At 43.0% G+C, this 13,025-nt stretch overlaps 1 protein-coding gene across 1 annotated transcript in view; it reads left to right on the top strand.

Annotated features, from left to right (window-relative positions):
* The window catches only part of LOC121283499 (forkhead box protein N1-like), a 68,217-nt gene that overhangs the window by 18,600 nt on the left and 36,592 nt on the right, over positions 1–13,025 (top strand). Inside the window, exon 3 of the mRNA XM_041198151.1 lies at positions 5,772–5,903. Within this exon, the coding sequence (XP_041054085.1) occupies positions 5,772–5,903 (132 nt within the window). The remainder of the gene's footprint in view (positions 1–5,771; positions 5,904–13,025) is intronic.

Raw genomic sequence — 13,025 nt, 5'->3', positions numbered from 1 at the left:
CATGTTTGAACCAAGGCTATAATGAGGTCAGGAGCTAAGTAGCCCTGGCAGAACCCAAACAGGGCGTCAGTGAGCAGGTTATTGCTAAGCAAGTGCAGCTTGATAGCACTGTTGATGACCCCTTCCATTACTTTACTGATGACCGAGAATAGACTGATGGGCAGTAATTGGCCGGGTTGGATTTGTCCTGCATTTTGTGTATAGAACATACCTGGGCAATTTTCCACACAGCCAGGTAGATGCCAGTGTTGTAGCTGTACTGGAGCAGCTTGGCTAGGGGCGTGGCGAGCTCTGTAGCACAAATCTTCAATACTATTGCCGGAATATTGTCAGGGCCCATTGCCTTTGCAATATCAAGTGCCTACAGCCATTTCTTGATAAATTGGCAGAGGTAGCCATGACCAAGAATTCATAGAGTGTATTCGGGACAGTTTCATAGGACAATATGATGTGAATCCAACCAGGGATCAGGGTATTTTGGTTCTGGTAACATGTAATGAGGCAGGTTTAATAAATGATCTTAGAGTGAAAGACCCTTAGGAAACAGTGACCATAACATGGTAGAATTTAGCATTCAGTTTGAGAGTGAGAAACTTGTGCCAGAAACAACTGCGCTAAACTTAAATAGGGATAATTACAAATGAATGAGGGCAGTGTTGGCTGGAGTGGACTGGGAAAGGAGTTTAGCAGAAAAGACGGTTGATGAACAATGGCAGACGTTTAAGAAAATAGTTCATGACTTGCAACAAAGATATATCCCAGTGAAGGAGAAGGATTCTAGGAAGGGGATAAATCAATCATGGTTAACCAAAGAAGTTAAGGATAATATCAAATTGAAAGAAAAAACATACAATGTGGCAAAGATTAGTGGCAAGCCAGAGAATTGGGAAAGTTTTAAAAACCAACAAAAGGTGACCAAAAAAAAATAAAGAAGAAGGAACCAAACTTTGAGAGTAAACTAGCAAGTAATATAAAAGTGGACAGTAATAGCTTCTTTAAATATATAAAAAGGAAGAGACAGGCCAAAGTGAACATAGGCCTCTTAGAGAATGAGGCTGGGGAAATAATACTGGGAACCAGGAAATGGCAGAGGAGTTGAATAAATACTTTGCATCAGTCTTTACACTAGATGACACTAATAGCATTCCAAATATATTAAATAATCAAGGGGCAAAAGTGAGGGGAGGAAATAAACATAACAACAATCACTAGCGAAAAAGTACTAGCAAAAATAATGGGGCTAAAGGCCAATAAGTCACCTGGACCTGATGGGTTGCATCCTAGGATATTAAAGAAAGTAGCTACACCAGTGGATGCACTGGTAGTAATCTTCCAAGAATTCTTAGATTCTGGAAAAATCCCAGAAAACCGTCAATGTAGCACCCTTATTGAAAGAGGGAGGGAGACAAAAAACAGGTAACAGTAGGCCAGTTAGCTTAACATGCATCATTGAGAAAATGTTAGAGTCTATTATAAAAGATGTAATAGCAGAGCATTTAGAAATACATAATATAATCAAGCAGAGTCAACATGGCTTCATTAAGGGAAAATCATACCTGACAAATTTATTAGAGTTCCTTGAGAAGGTAGCAAGCAGGATCGATAAAGAGGAACTAGTAGATGTAATGTATTTGGATTTCCAAAAGGCATTCAAGAAGGTACTGCACATAAGGCTACTTAATAAGAGCCCATGGTGTTGGGGGTAGTATATTAGCATGGACAGAGGATTGACTAACGAATAGAAGACAGAGAGTTGTGATAAGGGGGGTATTTTCAGGATGGAAACCTGTAACCAGTGGAGTGCCAGAGGGATCAATGCTGGGGCCACAATTATTTACAATATATATGAATGATTTGGATGAGGGAAGTGAATATACTATCACCAAGTTTGTGGAAGACACAAAAATAGGCGGGAAGGCAAGTGGTGAGGATGACACAAAGAGTCTACAGAGGGATATAGTTAGGTTTAGTGAGTGGGCAAAAAACTTGGTAGATGGAATATAATGTGGGAAAATGTGAGGTTATACTATTTGGAAGGAAGCCTAGAGGAGCTGAATATTATTTAAATAGAGAAAGACAGCAGAAAACTGCAGCACAGAGGGATTTGGGGATCCTTGTGCATGAATCACAAAAAGTTAGCATACAAGTTCAGCAGGTAATAGGATGGGAAAATGGTATGTTGGCCTTTATTTCAAAGGTAATGAAGTATAAAAATAGGGAAGTCTTGCTAAAACTATACAAGGTACTAGTTAGACCACACCTAGAACACTGTGAACAGTTTTGGTCCTCTTATCTACGGAAAGGTATAAAGGCATTGGAGGAAGTCCAGAGAAGTTTCACTAGGTTGATCCCAGGTATGGAGGGATATTCTTATGAGGAGAGGTTGAGTCGGTTGGGCCTGTACTCATTGGAGTTTAGAAGAATGAGAGGCGACCTTATTGAAACATATAAGATTCTTAGAGGGCTTGACAGAGCAGATGCTGAGAGGTTGTTTCCCTTGTGAGAGAGTCTAGGACCAGAGGGCATAATCTCAGAGTAAGGGGTCGCCCATTTAAGACAGAGATGAGGAGGAAATTCTTCTCTCAGAGGGTAGTGAATCTGTGGAATTCTTTACCGCAGGGGGCTGTGGAGGCTGGGACATTAAGTATATTCAAGGCTGAGATAGACAGATTTTTAATCAGTAAGGGAATCAAGGGTAATAGGGAAAAGGCAAGAAAGTAGAGTTTAGGATTATCAGATCAGCCATGATCTCATTGAACATTGCAGCAGAGATGATGGGCCAAATAGCCTACTTCTGCTCTTACATCTTATGGTCTTATGATCTCACAGGCTGCTCTCTAAATAACCTCCTACTGATAAATGGGACTGTGAAAAATGCAAGCCTGGGCCAAATTTATGGAAATCTTGGGCTATCCAAACATCAGGGCACCCCTCTCCACATTTTTAAAAAATGGGTTTACTCCCTTAGCCTTCAATTTCCCAAGGTATCCACAAGGCAGTGGAGGTATTCGCCCAGACACGTAGGTTTGGTTCACGAATGCCAGCGAGTGTCCACATGCCATGGGCCTGCACATTGCATGTCTGGGACCAAACCTCCTTTGAGTTCCTCTGAAGCTTTACCCTGGGGCTGTGAGGGACACAGTTTCCATGTGTCACCACAAGGATGCACAACTTGCCGATGGAGAGGCTGTGTACTGACAGGGAGAGCCTATGTATTTGGCTCTCTTTTTCGTATTTGCTGCTAATGAAAATGAGAAGCAACTCACACACAAAAGCAGAAAGCATACTTACTCTCATCACCCATACACTAGATGCACCACATCACCACAAATAATCATACTTGATCTCTTCATGTCGTATCATGTGTGCACTGCCCAAAGGCAGGTCCTTGGCTCATTGTCTGCTGATGCTTCACGCTGAGCCATTTTCTTGGCAGTTTTTGTCAGTGATGGTTTGCCATTGCCTTCCACTTTCTGGGACAAGGCGAGGAGACAGGTCCCAAGTCCACCTCAGCTGGAACAGGAATGGAGCCAGTGACAGTGAACAGACAAATCAAAGGACTCAGCTATTACATTGTAAAATCATACTACACACCAATTCCAACATAGCTGTTGCTGGCCCATGTGCTTTAAGAAAAGTCCAGTAAGTCCCAAAATTTAGGGAACTTGGTGAAAGAAAACCCAATAAAATACAAAGAGATCAAATATAGAGCCAGCTGATGGATAATTGCAACATCCCCAGAACTATTGAATTGATTTGATGTCATTAGTTCACCATTGGATAGTTAAGTGAAACATTCACACCTTTACCATTTGTCAATCTGAGGCACACTACAGGCTACATAGTTGTAAATGTAAAGCATACCACTCTCAATGCTTGTATTTAATGTAGAGGGAGCTATAAGAATTTAGTGGAAGATCCATTTAGTACAGACACTGAACCAGAGAACATTTGGAAAACTTGGCGAGAAATTGAAAATATAAAAGATTACATCGATCTGTGTCACCTAATATCGAGGGATATATTTCTGTTAATGGTTCCAGGCAATCTAAGGATATGGTTGCTTGATTAGGAATGCAAGATTCTTGAGGCACTGGGTGAATGTGCCAATCATCTTATGACCTCACTAGCAAGCTGCTAAACTGGCACATGGTGGGAGGACAATGCTATAATTCTGCCTCTTACTCCAAGCAGTTTAGGCAGCATATAAACTGTGTTGGTGCAGGGAAAAGGGTGAGGACAGAGAGATCAAGATCTTGACATTCATTCGGGGCTGTCCTGTTCTGCAGCTATAATTGTGTGATATAAAGTACAGAGGTTTCCCTATTTTGTTACAGCCTTGAGGCTGTCAAAATATACAAAATGCTGGTATAGAAACTTCAGTGAATATGCTACCTCCTGACTAGTCTGTTCCTCAGGTGAAAAGATCTCCCATTAACCAGGCAACTATCAGCCACCTCAGTCATTCATTGTGCTTCATTCCTCGTGTCACAACTCACTGGGGATAGTGCACTGTAATATCAAGCCCCACTGCTCCCCGAGCCAAGACAAATGTGAAAAGTTTGACCAAACCACCAGATTGCCCCAATTCTACCTAACTGTTTAATTTAGGTTAACAGAATACAAGCACCAGATTTGTAAACTAAATAAGTAAATAACCGTTTATTAAAAATATCGTCCTTAACCAGTAGCAAAACAAAGAAATATGAACTGCTAACTTTTAGCTCTATAACTTAAATTCTACCCCTTCTTAACCCCTATGCACAAACACACACATTAGACATAGAAAACATAGATTTTAAGGGTGAGATAAAACAGTTCAATAGCACCAATCCAGAGTACAGGAACAGAGGGATTGAAGTTTTCCCAAATTCCTTGCAATTCATTGTTAATGACATGAGATGGTCTTCCAGCACTTTCAGTCTGTAGTTCACTGGTTGAAAGCTTACTTTTCAATGTATCTCTTGATAGGGGGGTTTTCAGAGAGAGCAGGTTACAGAGATATGAAGAAAAAGCCAGCTAGCTAGCTTTGTAGATTTACTGAAATCTTACAAACTGGAGAGAGAGGTTTTAGGTATGTTCTCTTCGCAGGCTAGGATCTCTCTGCTCACTGCTGTTACACAAAACCTTTGTCACCTGATCAGGAGCCAATTAAAATGTTGTTGCTAGGCAGTTCCCCTTAGATAGAAACATAGAAACTAGGAGCAGGAGTAGGCCATCTGGCCCTTCGAGCCTGCTCCGCCATTCATTATGATCATGGTTGATTATCCAACTCAATAGCCGGCTCCCGCTTTCTCCCCATACCCTTTGATCCCTCACCACAAGAACTATATCTAACTCCTTCTTGAAAACATACAGTGTTTTCGTCTCAACTACTTTCTGTTGTAATGAATTTCACAGGCTCACCACTCTCTGGGTGAAGAAATTTCTCCTCATCACAGTCCTAAATGGTCTACCCCATATTCTCAGACTGTGACTCCCTGGTTCTGGTCTTCCCCACCATTGGGAACATCCTTCCTGCATCTACCCTGTCTAGTCCTGTTAGAATTTTATAGGTTTCTATGAGATTCCCCCTCATCAGGATCAGGACCCCTTTCCAGCACCATTTTGTCCGGCCTGGCACAATCTGTTCCAGGAGATAGCAACATCGTATATTCTCCATCCTGTCCCAGTGAGCATGCCTTTCAATTGCAGACGTGGTAGTTTTTAAAGCCACAGCCCAAGAAAAATTAAGAATAGATTCTTTACACCTGGTCTTCATTCTTTCACAGATCCAGAATCCCAAGTATGAAACCAACAACCTGCCTGGGTGTACGCTTGAGCAGAATGGACAACATGAAATACTGTGCCATCAGCCGCAGGCACAACACATCTACTGCTCTGTTCCACCTATCCAGCAGCAGGTATGTTCATCCAGTAGGGACCAGTACCAAAGTAGCCAACTCCAACCTGTTCATATTGTTATAAAACAGTCAGAAAAAGATTGAAGTATTCCCGATGGATTTGGCCATGAAAATGATCATGTCTATTTTTGAAAGTCTCACTGAAATTTGGAAGAATATTGGGGGGATATTTGGACCTTATTCCATCTGTTTCTCAGGCTGCTTAGAGTATGAGAGGAAGCTAGCTAGAAATGTAAAAGCAGATAATGAGTTTCTACAGGTATTTAAAAAGGAAAAGAATTAGTAAAGTGAGTGTTGGTCCTCTAGCAAGTATCAGTGAGGAGTTAATAACAGATAATAAGGAAATGGCTGAAAAAATGACAAATATTTTGCATCTGTGTTCACTATAGAGAATACAAAAAACATTCCAGTAATAGCTGCAAATCAGGAGGCGAAAGGGAGAGAGGAACTTGGTGAAATTGAAATCACTAGGGAAACGGTACTGAGCAAATTGATGGAGCTGTGGGCTGGCAAGTCTCCAGGTCCCGATGGACTTCATCCTGGGGTCTTAAAAGAGGTGGCTAATGAGGTGGTTGAAGTGCTGGTGTAAATTTTCCAAAATTCACTAGATTCTGGAAAGTAGCATCAGGAGGAGTCTGAGAAAAGTGTCCTACAGTCAGCATCGTGGTGAAGCAGTCTGGGAAGAGTGTCCTGCAGTCAGCATCACGGTGAAGCAGTCTGGGAAGAGTGTCCTACGGTCAGCATTGTGGTGAAGCAATCTGGAAAGAGTGTCCTGCAGCCAGCATTGTGATGAAGCAGTTTGGGAAGTGTGTCCTGCAGTCAGTTCTTGTTGAAAATAACAAGAGTGACATCATAAGACAGCACAAGAGAGCGGCAGAGAGATCAGAACCAGCGTGAATGCGGGATAGCTTCAAAAAGTGACGTCAGCACAAAGGTGAGAGCTGATTGGTGAGTAGTGGGTAACTGTTTTTCTCCAGTATTTTCTCCAGTTTAAAATAGATTAAGCTAAGGAAAGGTAAGAGTTATAGTTTTTATTTAAAGCACATAAATAATTTAATGTTTTTTTTACTGTATTTAACTTAAAGTAAGGGATTTTTTTTCAACTAGGAGTATGGCAGTGCAGCTCATTCCCATGTATGTACCACCTGCAACATGTGGGAAGTCCTAGACACTCCTTGCACTCTGACTGACCACGTGTGCAGTAAGTGCCACCAGCTGCAGCTACTTGAGCTCCGAGCAGCTACTTTTAGGTAAATCTGCGTCAGAGTGAATGAAATAGGGAGAGTACAGGGCCAACGTATTCCAATAAAGATAAAGGGTGGGACCAACAAATCCAGGGAACCCTGAATGTCGAGGGATATACAGGATTGGATAAAGAGAAAAAAGGAGGCTTATGGCAGATACCAAGAGCTGAAAACAGCAGAAGCTCTAGAAGAGTATAGAATGTGTAGGGGGAACTTATAAGGGAAATTAGGAGAGGAAAAAGGGGGCATGAGAAAACATTGGCGGGTAAAATAGAGGAAAATCCAAAGTTATTGTACAAGTACATTAAGAGGATAACTAGGGAAAAAGTAGGGCCCATAAAGGACCATAGTGGTAACTTGTTTGTGGAGCCGGAAGACGTAGTAGGGTTCTAAATGAATACTTTGTGTCAGTGTTTACAAGTGAGAGGGACGACGTGGGTATGGAAATCAGGCAGAAGAGCTGTGATATAATTAAAGAAACTAGCATAGAAAGGGAGGAGGTATTAAGAGGTCTGGCAGGCTTAAAAGTAAATAAATCTCCAGGCCCTGATAAAATGTATCCCAGGCTGTTGATTGAGGCAAGGGAAGAGATAGCAGGAGCGTTCAATACCTCCCTGGCCACAGAAGAGGTGCCAGAGGACTGGAGGACAGCCAATGTGGCACCGTTATTCAAGAAGGGAGGAAAGGATAACCCAGGAGGCTACAGGCCAATCAGTCTAACCTCAGTGGTGGGGAATCTATTGGAAATAATTTTGAGGGACAGAATTAATCTACACTTGGAGGGGCAGGGATTAATCAAGGACAGTCAGCATGATTTTGTTAAGGGGAGGTCATGTCTAACCAATTTGATTGAATTTTTCGAAGAGGTGAACAGGTGTGTAGATGAGGGCAATGCATTTAATGCAGTCTACTTGGACTTCAGCAAGGCTTTTGATAAGGTCCCACATGGGAGACTGATAACGAAGGTAAGAGTCCATGGCAATTTGGCAAATTGGATCCAGAATTGGCTGAATAGCAGGAAGCAGAAGGTGATGGTCAAGGGGTGTTTTTGTGACTGGTTGCCTGTGTCCGGTGGGGTTCCACAGGGATGGATGTTGGGTCCCTTGCTGTTTGTGGTGTATATAAACAAATTAGACTTGGATGTAGGAGGGTTGATCAGTAAGTTTACGGATGACACAAAAATTGGTGGGTGGTAAATAGCGAGGAGGATAGCCTTAGATTACAGGAACAAATAGACTGGCTGGTCAGATGGGCTGATCAGTGGCAAATGGAATTTAATCTGGATAAGTATGATGTGATGCACTTGGGAAGAACAAACAAGGCACGGGAATGCATGATGCATGGTAGGACAGTGGGAAGGATCAGAGGGACCTTGGTGTACATGTCCACCGGTCCCTTACAGTAGCGGGACAGGTAGATAAGGTGGTTAAGAAGGCATATGGGATACTTGCCTTTATTAGTTGAGGCATAGAATATAAGAGCAGGGAGGTTATGCTGGAACTGTATAAAATGCTGGTTAGGCCACAGCAGTTCTGGAATCCGCATTATAGGAAGGACGTGATTGCACTAGAAAGAGCGCAGAGGAGATTTACCAGGATGTTGCCTGGGCTGGAGAGTTTTAGTTATGAGGAGGGATTGGATATACTGGCGTTATTTTCTCTGGAGCAGAGGAGATTGAGGGGGGACATGATTGAGGTGTATAAAATTATGAGGGACATAGATAGGGTAGACAGGAAGGTACTTTTTCCCTTGGTGGAGGGATCAATAACCAGGGGGCATAGATTTAAGGTCAGGGGCATGAGGTTTAGAGGGGATGTGAGGAAGAATTTCTTCACCCAGAGGGTGGTGGGAATCTGGAACTCACTGCCTGAAAGGGTGGTAGAGGCAGAACCCTCATAACATTTAAGAAGTATTTGGATGTGCACTTGTGATGCCATGGCATACAAGACTATGGACCTAGTACTGGAAAATGGGATTAGAATAATTAGGTAATTGTTTGACCAACGCAGACTCGATGGGCTGAAAGGCCTTTCTCTGTGCGGTAGACCTCTATGACTCTATGACTCTAGCAAGTATAACCTCTCAATTCAAGAAGGGAGGGAAGCAGAAAACTGGAAACTGTAGGCCAGTTAGCTTAACGTATGTTATGGGGAAGTTGTTAGAATCGATCATTAATGAGGATATAGCTGGGCACTTAGAAGAGCTCAAGGCAATTGGAAAGAGTCAGCATGGTTTTGTGGTAGAAAAATCATGTTTTACTAATTTATTGGAGTTTTTTGAAGGAATAACATGCGCAGTGGATAAAGGGGAGCCTGTAGACATAATGTACTTGGATTTCCAGAAGGCATTTGATAAGGTGCAACATCAAAGGTTATTACAGAAAATAAAAGCGCATGGTGTAGTGGGGTAACATATTAGTATGAATAGAAGATTGGCTGGCTGGCATACATGCATACATGGGTCTTTTCCTGATTGGCAGAATGTGACAAGTGGAGTCCCACAGCGGCCCTCAACTTTTTACGATTTACATCAATGCCTTAGATGAGGGGAGCAAAGACATGGTAGCTAAATTTGCAGATGACACAAAGATAGGTAGGAAAGTATGTTGTGACGAAGACATGAAGAGTTTGCAGATGGATAGGGGTAGGTTGAGCAAGTGGGCAAAGATCTGGCAAGTGGAAAATGTGAAGTTGTTCACTTTGACAGGAAGAACAAAGAAGCAGAGCATTACTTAAATGGAGAATGGAGCTGCATAATTCTGAGATGCAGAGGGATCTAGGTGCTATAGTACATGAGTCACATAAAGTTAGTATGCAAGTAAAGCAAGAAATTAAGAAGGCTAAAGGAATGCTATCCTTTATTACGAGAGGGATTGAACAGAAAAGTAAGGATGTTATGCTTCAGTCATACAGAGCATTGGTGAGACCACACCTCAAATACTGTGTGCAGTTTTGATGTCCTTATTTAAGGAAGGATGTAAATGTGTTCAAATGAGATAGACGTTAAGATTGATACCTGGAATGAGTGGGTTATCTGATGAGGAAATTTTGGACAGACTGGGCTTGTTTCCACTGGAGTTTAGAAGAGTGAGGGGTGATTTGATTGAAGTATACAAGATCCTGAATGGCCTTGACAAGGTGGGCACGAAAGGATGTTTCCTCTTGTGGGTGAGTTCAGAACTAGGGGGCACTGTTTTAAAATTAGGAGTCGCCCTTTTGGAACAGGAGAATTTTTTTCTCTCAGAGGGTTGTGTGATTTCGGAACTCTCTGCCTCAGAAGGCGGTGGAGACAGGGGTCGCTGAATATTTTTAAGGCAGAGGTAGATAGATTCTTGTTAGGCAAGGGGATCAAAGGTTATTGGGGGTAGATGGGAATGTGGAAATCAAAACACAAGAAAATTGATTATTGAATGGCGGAGCGGGCTCAAGGGTCAACTGTTGTTCCTATTTCTTATGTTCTTATGGCTGAAACTGGGTCACAAGAATCTGATTTCATAGGGGCTATGTCCCATGCCTTCAATACATCCAACACCAAAGTGGCTCAGGTGATATTAAGGCATTCCAGATGATTGTCATAAACAGATGTTAATGGATATGCCAGTGAATAGCCTGCACTTGTCTAAGGACCTCGCTCTGAGATCGGTCAAGGACTAGGAGATGTTTGCAACCTGCAAGCACTGGCATGGTTTCCTGGCTCCACAGCAACCTAGCCATTGGTCCTTACAGGGCATATTGCAGGCTGTCAATTTTCATCACTTGCCTTATATGGAGCCTGGAGGTGCCTCTCTCATATTTGCTTCCCATTCTCCTTCCTACAGAGTTTAGTAGGGAGATACTGCTAGTGTCCAAGTTAGCCAATCTAGTTCTGAGCCCACTTGGTTGGATCACGATGCAGCCCAATTTACAGCCACAGCTCGCCAGTTTCATGATCATGAGGCCCTCAGACCATTTCATATGATTCTAGACTCAAGCTCCCCATTATGGGTCCTTATTTAGGTGCTCACTGACTTCTCCCCTACCCCCCACCATTATTTCTGACCTTTTAGTGTAATTGACAACATTTAATAACTTTTTATCAAGTTCTGTTTGAGACTGAAGGCAGCTGACAATTTGCTGCTAAGCCTTGGTCTATTTAACTTCTGGTGACTGGTCATGACTGGGTGGCTCTCTGATTTCCATTGCTTTCCAAAGAGGGATAGCTTGACCAGCATTCCTCCACTGGTCAATCTCCCTCTGAAGTAAGAACTGAGCCTTGAGTTTAGTGTGAGGAGAGTTACAGGTGTAAATTGCATCAGTCACACCATAATATAACACAATGGAATAACACCTCAAAGTAGGAAATTAATACCACAAATGGGATTAAAAATTAAAATTGTTTCTATCTATGTTCACATCTGTTCCTGGAATCTGGGTTTTACAGCTTTACAACAGCAACAATAACTTGCATTTATATTGCACCTTTAACATAGAAGTGTTAATGTAGGAGTTCTATCAAAGTTTGACACCGAGGAGATGTTAGGACAAGTAACCAATTTTTTTCCAAAGAGGTAGATTTTAAGGAGCATCTTATGGAAAGAGAGAGGTGGTTGGACAGAGGTTTAAAGAGGGAATTACAGAGCTTGGGGCCCAGGTAGCTGAAGGCACGGCTGCCAATAGTGGAGCGATTAAAAGCATAAGAGGCTACAATTAGATGAGTGCAGATACCTTGGAGAGTTGTGGGGCTGGAGGTTAGGGAGGAGCGAAATAATGGAGACATTTGAAAACAAAGAATGCAAATTTTGAAATCAAGGAATTGCCATACTGGAGCGTGTAGGTTAGCGTGCACCAGGGCCCAGAACAGGGGACGTGGGAGGTGCAGACAGTGCCAAACACCGGGGCCTGAGGCTGTGGGGGTGGGGGGGGATGATCTGCAGACCAGCTTTAAAATATCGGAAGCGGAGGGTTCTGATCTTTTTAAATCTGGTCTGTCAGTGTCAGTTTCACTGAGTTGCTGCTCTGCTACTTCCGACCTTCAGGCAGCTTCGTGGATCTGATATTTTTTTGAAGGGCTCACCAGAAAACAGAAGCTGCCCGAAGGTCAACAGTGCAGCAACTGTCAAGAGAATGTTCTACTGGAAAAATGGTAAGTGAAACCCCTGCAGTTTTAGAACCAATTGGAAAGTGTGTGTGTGTGTATATGTGGGTTGGGGGGGAGCGCGGAGGGTGGTGGTGGGTTGGGTTGAAGGGGATGTTGGGGAGGTTGGGGGTAGGGGGTTGGGGACGGTGGGGGAGGCTGTTGGTGGAGGGTTGGAGGGGGAAGTGGGGGAGGTTAGGAGGAGGATGTTCAGGGGGAGCGGTTTGGGTGAAGGTTGGAGGGGGGTTGGAGGAGGCTTGGGGGACGTTGGAGGGGACTTTTGGGGGAGGTTGAAGTGTGGGTTGGGGAACTGGGGACTGTTGAAATGGTGGTTGGACGGGGGGTTGGGAAGGTTGGAGGGGGGATTGGGGGGAGGTTGAAGCAGGAGTTGTGCGGAGGTTAGAGGGAGTTGGGGGGAAGTTAGCTACAGAGTTGAATTGTTTTGTAAATGTAGTGATTTCTTTGTAACCACTTTCCTAAAATCAGTTGCTTGCTCTGTGATTAAAATCATCCTTTGAGACTCAGCATTGGTCCTGCAATTTCAACACTGTTACAATCACTCTGCCTACCACATACATGCAGGTGTAATGAAAGAAAGACAAAACCTACATTTATACAGCACCTTTCACAATATCCCAAATCGATTCACAGCCAGTTAAGTACTTCTGAGTCGTAGTCACTGGTGTAATGTAGGCAATGTTATCAAATGGCAGAGCAGACTACAGGGGCAGAATGGCCTACTCCTGCTCCTAATGTGTATGTTTGT

This window comes from Carcharodon carcharias, chromosome 10 (assembly GCF_017639515.1).
Source record: "Carcharodon carcharias isolate sCarCar2 chromosome 10, sCarCar2.pri, whole genome shotgun sequence".
Taxonomy (NCBI): Eukaryota; Metazoa; Chordata; class Chondrichthyes; order Lamniformes; family Lamnidae; genus Carcharodon; species Carcharodon carcharias.
This window is presented reverse-complemented; position numbering and strand designations above follow the sequence as displayed.